Raw genomic sequence first — 15,901 nt, forward strand, 5'->3', positions numbered from 1 at the left:
AGCCCCACAGGCCTCTGCCTGTGCAGACAAGCTGCCTGCGCACCGCTGCCACGTAGCATCAGCTGAAAAGCTGAGCGTGGCAGGCGCCCTGAGCCAAGGCTTCAAAAGGCGGCGGTTTTCCACCCATCCTGCCAAAGGGACACAGCTCCAGAAGCGTGCCGAGGAACCTAGGCTGAGACCTGCCCTAAACCCTGCGCTCTGCAGCTCCACAGCTTTTGCCATGGCCTCTTCGCCGTCCCCTGCCCAAAGGTTTCAGCTCGGGGAGGCTGGCAGAACACCGCACCGCTCGGCACCAGGCGGCCCCAGGGGCTGGCAGCTGCACACGCCGGTCACCTCAGCGCCGGCCCCGCCGCCGCCACAGCCCCGCGAACGCGGACCGGCTCGAGGGAAAAGGCGCGAAAGCGCACGCGCTGGCGCGCCGCGTCCGGGCGAGGTGATTGGTGGGGGGGGGCAGTGACGCCATATCGGAGCGCCGACGCCAGCACGCATAGATTCCGAAGGGAGCGGACCGCGGCCGTCGCCATCGGGGAGCGTTGTGCTCCCCGCCGCCCGGGCCGCCTCCCGCTAGCGACCAGGAGTCTCGGGGGCCGGCCCGGCCCGGCCGGTGCTGCTGTCGCTCCCGCCGCTGCCGCCCTTGCCCGCCCGCGGCCCGCCGGTGTCGGCGCCGGTGAGCGGCAGGTGCGTGCGCAGCCCGTCGCCGGGGCCCAGGGGGCGCCGGCCGTGGTGGGGGGAGGAGGGCGGCGGGCAGGGGTGGCAGGGTGCCTCCGCGCCGCCTGACGGCATCGCTGGCGCCCGCTTCCTCCCCGGGAGCGCCAGGTCGGTGGGGCCCCCCGGCCGCTCCCGCCGGTCACTTCAGCGTTTTTCTAAGGTGCGTCTGATGAGCCCTTCCGCCTCTCTCCTCTTCGTAGCTTTTCCCGCAGAGCTGCCCACTCGAGCCCGTCTTGTCTCCTTGCAGACAAGAGCGATAGGTTAAGAACATGAGTCTCTACAACTTGGACCGCTTTCGCTTTGAGAGGAAGAGAGAAAAAGCGGAGCAGGAAAATGTGTCTCCTTCGGCAGCCCAGGCAGCTGATTCTACCGCAGCGGGTGGTGCTGCTGGAGGGGATGAGGATGAATCTACAGATGATAGCAACAGGCCAGATACTCCAGCTTCAGATGTGACAGAGATAACTGGTGAGTCAGGTGTTTTGCATGTAGCATAATAACAGTGCAAGTACTTTCTAGAAATAAAATAATTGTTGCCTTTTTTTTTCTTTTTGCTTGTTTTACAAATGTGCTTTTTTATGGACACGTATTTCACAGCAATTCCCACAACAGTATCCTTATTTGTAACAGTGCTTGCTCCAATTGAACCTGTGTATTTACAGGCAAGTTGGAAACTTGGTAGCTAAAGCTGAGATATTTTTTTTTCAGTTGTGTAAGCAAGCTACAGTTTACATTTTTAAAGTATGTTATGTTTTCCCATGTATTAGTTATCTTCACTGATACCTATTTTACACTAATATAGTATCTCAGGTTTTTCAAAGAAAAAAACCAACCTTTTAGTTGCCTGATAAATAACGCTACATAGACAACTTTTTCACTAGAGTCCTAGGCTAATGGAGTGTGGAATATCATGGATAAAACTAAAAAGAAAGAAAACTGTTTCCTTTCAGTTGAACCAGGTTTTGTGAGGAGCTGAGAAACCTGCTGCTGATTCTCACAAGGTCATTGTGTTAATAGTTTTGTAATAGTGTTTGCTCTGTTTCCTGACAGTAGCTAGTGGTTTTCATGGAAACATGAAAAAGTTGCGAGTGTTTTTGGTTGGTTTGGCTGATACACTAATTATGTGCTGTTTCTGTTTGGATTCATCAATCAATACTAATAAACAACTGTGAAGGTTGTCAACTGCATAGTCATGTTCACCAGTGGCTTTTCTGTTACTGAAGGAGTAAGAATGGAAGAACAAAAATCATTTGTTGCTGATGATTTTATAAATTCCAGATATTCCATATAACTTCTGATACCAATGTCAAGGTACAGGTGTTATTGGAGAGATCAGACAACTTTGTGCGTTTAGTCAGTAATGGAGCAACAGTATCCGTTGGTGTGGTTTAATGACATTTGTTTTGCATACTTTTCCCTGGTGGAAAGCAGTTTATCATAGTACCTTATCTGTGTGATAACAGGGAACCTTTCATGTACAAGGAGGCGTTCCACCTTTAAAGGTGAGCCGAATAAATACTAGAGTAGATTCATATTTACTATTCCATGAATTTCAGTTTTGTGCAGGTTGACTGGAGTGCGCTCACATCTACGTTAGCAAATATCAGTTGGTGCTTTATGTCTAAAAAAAACCAAACGCACCCTCTAAATCTTGGCTTGAGAGTTGCCAGTCTGAAGTTAAGTAGCCTATCCACTAGCAGAAAAGATGTTTTTGGTGGCAGGGAGAACTTAAGCAGTAAGCAACTGTCAGTTGTGGCTTCTGCATAAATGTACTTTGTAATGGATTGCATGAAGAATCTGGCACTCTGAGGAAGTGCAACTTGGAACAGGTGTCATCTTCCTGTTTGTGGTAAGTCACTGTCTTGTGTGGTATAGGAGCTACTGAATGCAGGTACCCTTCTTGAACGGTGAACACAGGTGTCATATAATGCGTGGTGCTACTTTTTTTTGTGGCTCACTTGTCTTTGATTTATTTGTTTTTAATATTGTATTCCTTTAATCTGCCTGGGGACTTGACTTTGTCAGTGGAAGCATGTAGCTGGACCAACAAACTTTGGAGCCTGTTTTTCAGAATCCTGATCTCCCTTGGCTTATATTGTACAGCGGTAGGACTGAGGTGGAGAAGGGACCTAATACCCCATTTAGAGGTATGAGTTTAGATAGGAGGTGATAAAAGGAAAGATGAAGGGCCACCTAAAAGAGGAACTGTTGTGGAAGGCCGAGTAATTGCGAGGAAAACTAGTGGGAGATGATGGTAGCTACCAGTAGAACAGAGAAGTGCAGACAAAATTGCAGCAAGTGGCCAACGTAAATAAGAGTCCATGGACAGAGATGCTGGTGTGGAACTGGGACACTAATTAACATTATAAATTGAGATGTAATTCCTAGTACATTGCATTTACATTATGCTCATCTTTCACAGATACTGTTTAAAGGTGATAGAGTGGTTTGGTGACTTATTTTTCACTTATTTACACATCATGTGTAATTCATTTAAAGGAATAGATAAACTATTTTAAAAATCAAATAACACTTTCTACATTTATAGATGTTAACTGAAAATCACTCAAATTTTGTCTGCAGAATATGAGGCACTTCAATATAAAAGACAAGATTGGCTTTCATTAGCAGATGCCTGTCGCTCTTGTTTCCTAATTAGCCACAGGAAGACAGAAGTTTTCTTGCGTTGAGTCAAATGGAATGGATGGCTGTTTTGTTTTTTTTCTTGAATTATCATGGAAAAGGTGCAGAGATGACCAGCTTATGGCACTGTGTGCATTCTCTGCTGCTGAATACGTAAGTCAAAAGTATAGAGTTCTTTTGTACAAGAAGCAGTTTACACCAAGATAACTAAAAATAACTTGCCCTGATGCTCCATAAGTCATGTGAGGACAACAGTTACTCGTACTTCTTCTGAAGGCAAACACAGTGGATTCACAAAATATTGGTACTTGAAACTAGGGAAACGAGGAGAGTATTCTTTTTCACTTACACAAACAAAAAATATTATTAAATAGCTGATGGCGGTTTTTTGTCCTATTTCATTTGTTACCATGCAATCATATTTTTTATGTAAAAAGACTCTTAAAATCAGAGTTTTCCCTTCAGGAGTGCAAATGGTTCAGTATTATTTCCTAGGGATTTCTTTAAATTTCTGTTTTGTCGAGTCCCCTGAAATATGTGTTTACTGAAAACATACAATTGTTTTGTTTTCATTCATCTTGGAGAAAATAGTCAGATGTCTATTGCATCATGCAACACAGTTACCTTTGTAGCTATTTTTTTTGTTTTGTTTTCCCAGAACAAACAAATATTGGTAGATTGTTCTGCACCTTGGGTAATGCTTCTTGTTGGTTTGTATTGGACATGCGTGTCTTATGTTTTTAATAAGCTATCTGTAGAATAATGGCCAGAAGAATTGGTGATCTCTATGCACCTGTGTGTGTTCAAAACTATGAAGGCTTGCAGTGACTTTGCAGCCAAGTTGCAGGTGGTAATTCTGAACATCACATAACTGAGGGGTAGAAACCAACTACAGGGGCAGTTAGGAAATTATACCCGAAATATGTCTCTTTAGAGAGTGGGAAAAATGCGTTGGAGTGACATATTAAAATTGTCCATAAAAATTACTGTTATTGACTAAATATAATACATTTGGTTTTTCTTAGCCTGTTAAGAAAACAGTGAAGCTATCTTCTTATTTAAAAAATCTAATTGAAAATTTATGTAAATAGCCTGATGTATAAGATAATGAGATTATTCCAACTGTAGAAATAAAGCAGAACTGTATTAGAAGTATACGAATTAGGATCTTGAATTTGAAAATTACATTTCTATTCAAAAAGCATGCTCACAAAGCTTCAACAGTGAATTGAAATTAAAGTTGTAGATGAAAATAAACTACTATATATATATAATCCTGTTATTGATGGTTGATATTGTTCATACTGTCTGTACTAGTCAAATGTATAACCCAATTGACTGCACTTCCAGGTTATGTTGTTGAGAGTATCACGTCATGCACTTTTCTTATTCTCATTTGTTGTCATTTTCTTCATGATGTGAAGAGGTCATGTCTCTTGCATATGTCACGGTAGAGTATAATTCTACTTAAAGCATTTCTGGAAAAAAGTAATGACTGCAGTACCTAGTGAACTGTTCTCAGGATTCATGGGAAGATAATGTTAGAAGTAATCATAATTTTAAAATAGTGTCTTTGAGAAGCACCTTAAACTGACACTGATATGTAGGATTATTTTAGCAGATGAAAAAGACTTTGCTTTGAAAATGGAGTATTAATTAGCTTTTAGACTCGAGCAACCTGCATTTGATACTGCTTTCCAAAACTAGGTGGAAATTAATTTTTGAATGTTGTGCAGTGTTAGTAAAGGTGTTAAGTCTCTAAATAGTATCTCAGTTTGGGTTTTATTTGGGAGAGAAGAAGCTGGCTTTCTTGGAGTGTGATGTATAGTTTGTGTAGGAGGTTTTATTTAGAATTATAGGGCAATGCATTGTGGCTCTGCACAGGTACATGGCTTCCGAAAAGACTCTGGTGAATGATTTAAAAAAGCATAATAAAAAACTTTATAAAGTTTTTCAAGAGCAGTTGAAGCTGTGTGTTTGCTGACTAAACTAAGCAGAATACTTGTGCTAACATTATAGAACAGTTGCATCTGAGTACCTTCATCCATAACTTAAACACTGTCTGCATATAACCATAGACAGTTTGATCCAGTTATTTCCATGGAGTCTCTTTGTAGGACAGCAAAAGTCTGTTGTTGTGGGTTTTTTTTGTTGTTTATGTCTCCAGTTAGGGATGCTTCTGTGTTTTCTTACTTCTGGTGTTAGACAAATACTGGTCTTACGATCGCAGGTATTCCTTAATAGTCCTTTTTAATTGCCTATAATCAGGAAATTCTGCCTTCAATAATAACATGCTGTGGCAATAACTGTTTAATCTGTTACTACTATGCAAGGTTATAATTTGCTCTAAATATGAGGACTCCTTATTACATATGTGTGTTCTACTCCCTCCCACCTCCCTGCCTTAATAAGGGATTCTGTTCAGTACAATAGGTGGAGGAGGGGGAGAATTCTTTTCCCAGACAATGCAGCATTTCATAGGTATAGGAGTTAAGAGCTGTCATGAAGACTGGACAATGATTGCTATTTAAACTAAATATAAAATGAGAAGTCACCAAGTGAAACAGTAAATACTCTTTATTTAAATGTAAACCTCATTCAAGGTTTATATTGTAAAGAATAAAACTATTTTTTAAACCATGTTATTTTGTAAACTTTTTTAAAATTCAATAAGGATGCTTCTTAACAAAGCTGTTATAAGTGCCTGCCATTTGTGTGTCACGCTACTTGTGGTGGCAATATTTGGAATATGGTCTAACCTACAAGGCAAAGATCTGGAAAACTGGCTTGATGGATTCTGTTAATTTGGTAGAGATGTGAACTTCTTGTGTTTCTTACAGACCTGTTTTGATATTTCCATTCACATCTCTTTATACATTTTGTCTTTCTGTCCTATTGTGATAGTCCTTGCCTGACTAGCCCAACTTGATAACCTTCAGAGTTTTTCTGCTTTTTTTTTTTTGTTAGAGAGGAATTGCTGAAATTTGCCTGCATCTTTAGGTCTAAATTTTAAATGAAATGTTTGATACATTCCCAGAGGTTTCTCTTGTATTCATCTTAAAACTTAAACAGTTTCAGATAAAGCAAAGCAACTGTGTCAAGGGCAACACATCTTCCAGACCTGGATAGATAGAAGAAGATCCTGCTGAGGAACTTTATACTGCTGGCATGTTGGTCTTGGTTGTAGTGAGGCCTGTCTTGGGACAGTATGTTACTACTTCAGAACTAGTACTTTTCAGGCCTTCCTAAGTTTATTAGGAAGCACTATTACATGCTTATTAAGATAACAAGATTACTTGGCAAAGTGAGACTTTTGTCTCTTGTAAAAATCATTACTGTAATCCTCTATTGTGTCTTGAAAGTGATAGAAAAGGTTTAGATTTTTATGACTCAATATAAAATTGAGGCCTTTTATCACAGATGAAGGAATTATACACAATGTAGCTCACTTCTGCATTTGGTTATTATATGAATTTATTCTAGCCTCTTCTGTGTCTCTAGTGCGTGCTGGTAAATCATCGTTGAAAACTGGTGTTACGCTCCGTAGTAACTTGACTCAGCAAGTTTCTGCATTAATGAGAAGAGACAGAAGGAACTAATTTTCTTTCCAGCCAAAGTTATGGTTCCAGAGTTAGCAGCTGAGAAAGCACCACCAGTGTTTGGACTATAGCCGCAAGAGATTGGAGAAGGAATTGATGCGCTAGAGGGGAGAGGATGCTCGTGATGCTGTATTTGCATTAGGAGGATGTAGAATCCTTTTATATGAGGACTTATACTGACAGTTGTATTATTAATACTCAACTCTTTGGGAGTTCTGTAGCTGACTCTCCTGCACCTTCCCTGTTTAATTGTTTTGGTCTTATTTTCTTATTCATGATTCAGAGCTCTGTCTTCTAGGAAATAAAGTGTAGAGATTTTTATTTTTTTTTCAGCCATGCACCACCCCAGTTCAGAGTGTATTACTGTTTTTTTATTCACTGAGACTCTTAATAAACCATAGCTATTTTTTCTCAAATCTCTTCTACCTGTTCTCTTGTTGTGTGTTCTCACCCATTTTTATAAAATGTAAATCAGATGCCATCAACAGTGGAAACCTCCAGTTTCTTCAATACCAGTCATGCAGGTAGGGTTTGTGTTGTCGTGTCATGGGTAAACGGCTTGTCTTTGCACAGAGGTGTGGTGGTGGGTGGAGGAGCCCGAGTAACCTGATAGGAGGAATGACCCCTGCCCTGGCTTCTCCCAGGGCTGTCACAGGAGGGCCACCAGCCCTACGAGCTGAGGGCTGAGGCTGGTGCCCATCTCCATGAGCCAGCAGCAAGGCTGTTGGGAGCACTGTTCAGGGTGAGGAGGGTTGCTGCCTTTGGGGTTATGGAACTCGCTATGAGATGCAAAATAAGAGCTTTTTAGGCTTGTACAAAACTTGTGATGAATGTTCAAGAAGAGGAGCCGAAGGTGAGAGAGGAATCAGGGTGGCTTGAAGAGGAGCAAGTGTGGGGAAAATAGAGAGATAAGGGGGTAACAGGGCTCAGTTACCCATAGACAGGTCAGCATACTTGTCTGGCCGTGCTTGGTTTGTGATGACCATCGTCAGTCCTGTCTTCTCATTAAAATCCTCATTTAACTTCTTCCCTGGGTGACGGGGATCTGTTCCGTGTGCACAGGGAGGGGTCAAAGTGCCAGCAGCTGGAGCGAGGGACTGGGGTCGCAGTGGCCCATGTGTCTGGGGTGCCAGCAGCTGGAGGGACCAAAGCGAGTGTAAAATGAAGTGACAGCCAGCAAGGGTCTCTGTGTCTGTGATGGCACCCCCCGTGCAGCCCCTGCACAGGGAGTGGGGGTACCAGGGCACCAGCCAGCCAGTGTGTGAGGTGCTCTGGGAAGCCAGGGGGTCAGTTGCCCGTTTGTGCATGGGGTGGCCCAGGATGAGGGGACCCAGCGTCAGCCACCAGGTAAAGGGTGGGGAGATCATGGTGTGTGTGTCTGAGCCTGTGCAAGGGGGCTTGTGCTGGCAGCCGGAGTGGGGTGCAGGCCCTGGGGGCTCCTGTGCTCTGGTGACAGCAAGGGAGGAGACCGAGGCTCCCTCCCGGGTGGACCGGGTGTCTTAAGGCCAGCAACTGAGAGGGGGTGTGTGTGTGTTTGCTGCCGGCGGACCTTTGTCCTGGTGAGCCAGGAGGGGAGCGGGACGTGGCTGCTGCCTGCATGCCCCTGGTGCTGGACCAGAGGTGAGCGTGGGCCTGGGTGGCAGCAGCAGCGGGTCGGAGGTAAAGCTTGCCAGTCATCTGGGAAGCAAATTCTTTGGCATGAAGAAAGGCAAACCCCTTATTTTACCTGGTAAGTAAGAAATATGGAAATGGCAGGTTATAAAGGTTTGTAGGTGGAAATTAAACATGGGTTTCTCTGCTGAAACAGGGTACTGAAACAAGACAATTCTCCTTTTTTGTAACAGACTCTCTCACAGGTTGTGATCTTGTGTGTATTGAAAGCTGAGATGACGATAGCTGTTCTTCTCGCTCCTCCGTTTCCAAACGGATGGACTAATACCTGGTTAGAAGTTATTTCATATTTTTGGTAGGATTTTTTCAATGTGTAGCTGAGGTGATCTGAAGATGTAAGGCTTCAATGGTTGCTTTTTTGAATTGTCACTGAACCTAAGCTCCATTTTCATGTTCTTTTCTTCCTTTTCAGTAGTGCGCTATGTAACATTGAGTACTATATTTTTGTAGTTTATTTGGTACCTTTCCCTTTCAAAGCCAGTATCACCAGGTAGTTTCCTATGTCAGCAATTTGCCTGTACTTTTAGGATTTCTTTTTGTCTCCACCAGATGTTGCCACAGTAAATTATTTTGAGTTTATTTTCTGCAAGATTACTTTCTTACAGAAAATGCTCTCTGCAGCTGTCGTGTGTTCTGTTCCACACATTCTTCTTTCTCTCTTCAGTTGTATGCCTCCAGGGTCCATAATTTGTCTGATCTTAAACAAAACTACTTGGCTTACCAACTATTCTTTCTTTCCAGCACTGCCTGTAAAAATGGTAAAGTGGTAGAAAGGAATGGAGTCTTGAATGTGTGGGACTGTTGCACTAGGTCAGGCTGCGTACAGTTCTTGGCTCATACCTTTTGCAAAACGCCTTGAGTGCTTTTCTTCAATTACTGACATGAAACAGTACACTTAAGAGGTGGCAATTGCATCCAAGTATTCAGTTCTGTTTAATGCAGGTTTAAAGGTAGAAAAGCTAGAAGCTGCACGTTCAAGTCCATATGTATCAACTAAAAATTGCTGTGATTTGTTTTCCTTGGGATTTTCTAAAGATGATAGCAGAACAATTCTTGCCTCTGCAGGCAGTAGATTGAACCATGTGTTTTACCTTGCCCAGGCTTATATGGGAGCATCAGAGTTTTAGTTAAAACCTCTTTCAAATATACAATATATGCACTTAGAGCATACTGTGCCTTAGCTGCACTTGGTACTGTGCTGAAAGAGGGCAACAGGGAAAATTTTATTAGTATAGGCTTTTTGATTTTGTTTTACAGTGTTCTAATCCTCTCTCGGCTTCAGGTTCAAGACCCACTTTGTATGTCAGGTTTTGTGTAGATTTCCCTGTGTGGTCATGCTTTACCCATCTGGATATGTACGTGGAGCTGGTTTCACGTGTAGCTGACACCGGGGGCACTTGGTCGTGTTATTCATGACTGATTCAGGAATTATATGAATAGAGTGGCTGCTTATGTTTTTGGTTGTCTTAGAAGCACGTTCAGATCTGTAAAGTTAATACATGCTAACGCGTGTGTGGTGGGCCCATTTTGAGAATGTCATTGAAGGTATTATATGATTCCTGAGATGTCTTCACAGTGATAAATCCTAACTATAGGTTCTGTATATCCTGATGCTTCGTATGTAACACAAAGTATCCTTCCATATGCTATGTTTCCTTGTTAAGAATGATCTAGATCATAATGTGGAAAAGACTGGCTAAACAGATTATATCTCTGTAAGAGGTATAACCTGTTAAGTTCCTTGGTGTAGCTTCCTGATTTTCTGCAGTATAACACTCATGTTCCATTTTTGAAAAGCTGTGAAGACCAGCAGATCAAAAATCAGCCATTGGATATACCAGGACGTTTCTATCCATGCCCTGAGCAGCCTGGAAGTTGGTCAGAGGATTTTGCTGATTATCATTTTTTTTCAAAAATAAAAATGTATTTATTACTAACAAAAAATACATGATCTCTTAAATTCCTTGTATACAATTTTTTTGATGTAAGAGGGGTGAGGATATTTTGCCAGGTAAGTTCCCACTTTAAGGAATACAGCTTACAGGAATTTTCCATACATAAGGGTGTGAGTTCTGTTTAAATGGTTGCTGTGTATTAGGAAGAAATCAGCTGTCTCATGCTCTAAGTACAGATAAATATTGGAAGTCATAAGTTGTAAGTCATTGTCTGTCTTTTCTCCTATTGAAATGGCTTGCACAGGGTACTCTGCTGTCCCAGAAACTCCTGAAGCCAAATGGACAAGGAAACAATCTTATTTCAAGCATCGAAGAGGGGTACAGTTCCTAGATGTGTCTTCAGATAGCGAAGATGAAGAACCGAGAAATTTCAGTGCTGTGAAAGAAAACAGAGCTCCAAGGAGAGATGCCGTTGTAATGTAAGCTTTAAGACAGCTTTCTGTAATGTTTAAGTAACGTGATGTGATGTTCTAAATTGAAATACTGAATTGAAAATCAGAGGCTAGGTTCCGGTGTACTGGTTTGAGATTTACCTGCCCCTAACTAAACTTTCCTGGATTTTCAGGGAAGAAGAATCCAGCTCTTAAGCCATGTTCTTAGAGAAGACATGAGGGACAGGTTCTGTGATGTTGGTTATGTGATGTTCATTATACATCTGTGTATTGGCCCTACTGAAATGCTTTTAATGGCATTTGAAAGCTTAACCATAAAATACTTGCTTTATTAGTTTAAAACTGTATTGGAGTTGATTGTAGCTTGTTGGTTTTTTTGGGTTTTTTAATGAAACCGTGGTGGACAGGAAAGCAAGTTGAGTTTCAGTATATAGCATAAGAGTTCCCAAGCTAAAGTTAAGTATTAGTTGTATGATGTGTTTGCTGTGCTTTGTGGAAACTTTTTTTACTTAATTGGAAATAGATATTTTTGAATAAGCTGGGAGGGAAGAGCGTGCAGGAGTCACTTGTGTGGGTGCTAAAAAGGCAGCATTGAGAGTGCAGGAGAGAAGAGATGTAGACAGACATGTCCTGCAACTAGTTGGAATGGTTTAAAGAAACCCCTGCTAGTTATATGTCTGTGTGACTTGAGATGTGGTAATTGTCTGTGTCCCTTTAAGTGTTCTTGTGCTAAGCAAAGCAACATGGCTTAACCTGGTTTTTTTGATAGTCTGGCTCAACTGATCTGTGGAAAAACTTTTATGGGAATAGCAACCTTAATAGGTGTAGTCTCTTGTCAGATTTTCAATCCTTACATAGAGCATGGAGTTAATGGAGCTTATCAGCAGAAATGAAATAAATATTTTCCCTGCTGCTGTTATCTGAAATGCTGTATTTTTTTTAATGCATCTTCTCCAAAGTTTAGGCAGATACGTGGTGAGAAAGAAACAAAAAAAAAATTGTAGTTAGCAGTGTGGACTCCTGTTTCTATCTATAGTTTTAAGTTGTAGATTGTGCAAGGATAGAGAGACGGCGAGCTGGTTGCATGCATTGAATTGGCTTGTGTGGAGTGCTGTATAAACACAGTTACACTTCTGGGACCAACCCTGTTTGGAAGCAGTACAAGCTGTTTTGTCCCATGTGGAGCTGACGCTAATAAGCCATGCAGGACCCAACTTGCAGAACCACAGTTTGCTATTTCTGTACTGTATTCTGATTACTAGGAGTGAGAGACGGGCAGAGTGGCTTCTAGTGGGACTGCTGATGAGCATAATCTACGTCCTCTTGTACTCTTCATTATTCCTGTGTAGCCACTGGTCTCTTACGCACTGGGCACGCCAGTGCCTGACACTTGGGCACACGGTGTTGGCTCAGGTGCTAGCTGATGTGTACTGAACCCACTATAAGCTGTCTTACAAGTGGTGTTATGGTTGAGCTAAGAAACGATTGAGAGCGTGGCAAGAGTTAGCTTGGATCTGGCAGGTGTTGAGTTCAGCCTAGCTTTGCACAGAGTCAGTCAAGTGTTTCTGCACTGTGCATTTTAGTGCATGTGTTACCCAATGTTTCAGGGTTTTGTGAAATTTTTTTTTTCTTGCAGAGTATCCCAGGCCCCCTTATCCTGAACGAGGGACAGAGCAGAAAGCAGAAAGTTGAGAACAGAAAGCATGCCTTTCCTAAAAGGAAGTGTGCTGCAAGCTTCACTGCCACAGTCACTGTCCCTGTCCTGTCACTGTTTCCTTTTGCGGAAAAAAAGCAGAACTCTAACATGAGGTTTTGTGGGTCGGCGTCATGCTCGTTTAGTGGTTAAATGAGTGTTTCTTCTTGCTTGATAAGAATGTGTTTGTACAGAGAGGACAAGATATATGGTATGTGCAGCTCAGACTTTGTTGACAAGTATCTAGATGTTAATCCCTGATAAAGTATAGGGTAATTGCAGTGTTACCATTTCCATTTGGATTGATTGCCTCCTTTAAATGCAGTTTATAGTGAAACCTTTTTCCTTATCAAGGCAAAAAGATCTGAAATATGCTAATAGAATTTTAATATGCCATTTCATGAAGCCTTTTTATTTTTTTAAGTGGATGCTGGATTCACCTTCTGAAGCTTACAACTAGATGGCTTGGTGGTGGACTGAAGAGGAATTTGGGCTATTTTCTGTTCTGAGGATTTTTTTTGAATTCTCAGGCACAACCAGACAGTCCATGTAGCTGTATGTGCCTTTAGAACGGGATAGGGAGAAACGGATTTTTTTGATACACAGTATTTTGAGACTACTGTGTAATCTTACGTAGGTGGCATGTACTACTTTTTTCAGAATCGTATTGCAGTCTGCCTATTGCAACTGCTAAATAAAGATACAGTGAGGAAAATGGGGTTTATTTTTAGTCTTTTACCTGTATCTGTTACCTGTGTAAAGAGACCTGCAGGCAAACCATTCTGGTGGTAAAGTCCCTATGAAATGGCAAACTCCGTAGAGTTTGTTTAATTTTTATTCAGGAAAGGAGGTTTTTATGTGTGTATGGAGGGCAGTAGGATGGGAGACGTGTGCTTACGTTCAGTCTTGTCTGTGCAACTGAATTGTGAAAAATATATGGGGACTGGTTTTCCTGCACGTTAGCTCTAACAATTAATCCTCCAGTAAACTCAGGACTTTGTCTTTTTCAGAAAGGTTCTTCCTATCTTAAGATGTTTAAGACTCTGCACAAGGGTATTTGAATTTTCTTTCTTAGTTAGCTGAGAACTGGGACAGAGTTGATACTGCACCTGGAAAGCTCTTACAAGGAACTTATCCATGTCTGTTTATCTGTTGGGCAAATAAATATATTAGCAAGACAGATAAACTCGAGATCATCTGTAATTTGGGTAGCTGAAATGATGAAATGTATGAAGATGGCTGTTGCTAAATTTGCAAGTAATCTTTTACAGCACAATACCAGGGTAAATTGTGGTATTTCCCTTGTCCATCTTTTCTTCTTTCCTTTACAAAGTTGAAATGCGTTCACTGCGAACAGAAGACTGTACTGAATCTTGCATGCTTTATTTTTTCCTGAATAGGAGGTATCCCTTTGGGTACAAATTAATTCAGTATTACTGAATGTATCTTGACATATTTTGTATGGTCCTGTTGGTTTTGGTTTACAGTAATGTTCCAGTAGAGTGAAACGTTGATAAGCAAAAATAAATTCTAATTCTTTTTCTCCTCTCCCATACATTATAGCTCTGAACAGTCTGAGGATGACGAACAGCCTGAAGATGAACTACCCCAGTTGACATATGTAAATGGTGGGGATCAGCTGCCAGTTGTGAAGAAGGGTGTAGAGGAAGACATCAGAGGCACAAAGCTGCAAACACTGAAGGAACTCTTTCCCCAAAGAAGTGATCATGAATTACTACAAGTAATAATGCTCTGTTCTTTACATTTCTGTAGACAGTATTCCTAAACCTCTGGCTTTAATTAGAGGAGCAGCCTTGGGGTGGGTTGACCCTAGCTGGATGCCAGGTGCCCACCAAAGCTGCTCTATCACTTCCCTCCTCAGCTGGATAGGGGGGAGAAAATATAACAGAATGTTTGTGGGTTGAGATAAGGACAGGGAGAGATCACTTGTCAATTACTATCACCGGCAAAACAGACACAGCTTGGGGAAAAAAAATAATTTATTGCCAATTAAATCAGAGTAGGATAAGGAGAAATAAAACTTAAATCTTAAAATGCCTTCCTCCCACTCCCCCTTCTTCCTGGGCTTAACTTCACTCCCAAATTCTCTACCTCCTCCCCTCCAGTGTCACAGGGGGACAGGGAGTGGGGCTTGTGGTCAGTTCATCACACATCTCTGCCGCTCCTTCCTCCTCGGGGGGAGGCTCCTCATGCTCTTCCCCTGCTCCGCTGGGGAGGTCGCTCCTACAGGGTGTAGTCCTTCAGGAGCAGGCTGCTCCAGGGTGGGTCCCCTGTGGGGTCTCAAGTCCTGCCAGCAAACCTGCTCCAGCGTGGGCTCCGTTCTCCACAGGTCCTGCCAGGAGCCTGCTCCAGCCTGGGCTTCCCACGGGGTCACAGCCTCCTTTGGGCATCCCCCTGCTCTGGCATGAGGTCTTCCATGGGCTGCAGGGGCACAGCCTGCCTCACCGTGGTCTTCACCACAGGCTGCCAGATATCTGCTCTGGTGCCTGGAGCACCTGCTGCCCCTCCTTGCTCACTGACCTGGGTATCTGCAGAGATGTTGCTCTCACATAGCCTCACTGCTCTCCTGCTGCAGTGTCCTGTCCCATTTGCATACACCCCCTGTCCCTTCTTAAATACATTATCCCAGAGGCGCTACCACTGTTCCTGATGGGCTCAGCCTTGGCCAGCTGTGGGTCTGGCTTGGAGCTGGCTGGCGTTGGCTCCATCTGACATGGGGGAAGCTTCTAGCAACTTCCCCCAGAAGCTACTCTTGTAGCACCCCCTTGCTACCTAAACCTTGGCACACAAACCCAATACAAGCCTTAATTCTTATCAAAAGGAATATCTCCAAGTAATCTATTTTAGGAGAGCTGCAGGCATGTAATGTTTCCATATACACCTGCATACGTACACAGGTACTTATGTATATATAAAAATGAATATGCACATGCTTTTTATATGTGTGGATATATAAAAACCTTAAGATAAGCTCAGCAACAGTGCATTCTAGTGTATAGAAAATTCTTTTTTTTTTTTCAGTTGTGATGTTTAATCTTAGTTATAGCTGTCTTGGTTGATAACTGCCCTTGTTGGAGTGCAGCTAACTGATTAAATGCAGAATGAGTGAAATCATTGTGGTCTTCTTCAGTAGATGAAATGTTGCACCCTTGCGCTTATGAAATGTAATATGCAAAGCCTATAGTACTTCCAGTGAGGCAAAAAGGAGTAGGTTTGAACTTA

General features: G+C 42.4%; 1 protein-coding gene across 3 annotated transcripts in view; it reads left to right on the top strand.

Moving 5' to 3' along the window:
- The first annotated feature begins 467 nt into the window (after positions 1-467).
- SMARCAD1 (SWI/SNF-related, matrix-associated actin-dependent regulator of chromatin, subfamily a, containing DEAD/H box 1) overlaps positions 468-15,901 on the top strand; it is a 45,681-nt gene continuing 30,247 nt past the window's right edge. Inside the window, exons 1-4 of one of the 3 annotated variants that reach the window (XM_037379429.1) lie at positions 468-678; positions 909-1,173; positions 10,803-10,992; positions 14,222-14,399. In XM_037379429.1, coding sequence (XP_037235326.1) covers positions 978-1,173; positions 10,803-10,992; positions 14,222-14,399 — 564 coding nt within the window. In that variant the 5' untranslated portion in view covers positions 468-678; positions 909-977. Of the gene's footprint in view, positions 679-738; positions 869-908; positions 1,174-10,802; positions 10,993-14,221; positions 14,400-15,901 lie in introns of those variants that run through there. The other 2 variants (XM_037379443.1, XM_037379437.1) reach the window with 2 other exon arrangements.

This window comes from Falco rusticolus, chromosome 1 (assembly GCF_015220075.1).
Source record: "Falco rusticolus isolate bFalRus1 chromosome 1, bFalRus1.pri, whole genome shotgun sequence".
In the NCBI taxonomy this organism is placed as follows: Eukaryota; Metazoa; Chordata; class Aves; order Falconiformes; family Falconidae; genus Falco; species Falco rusticolus.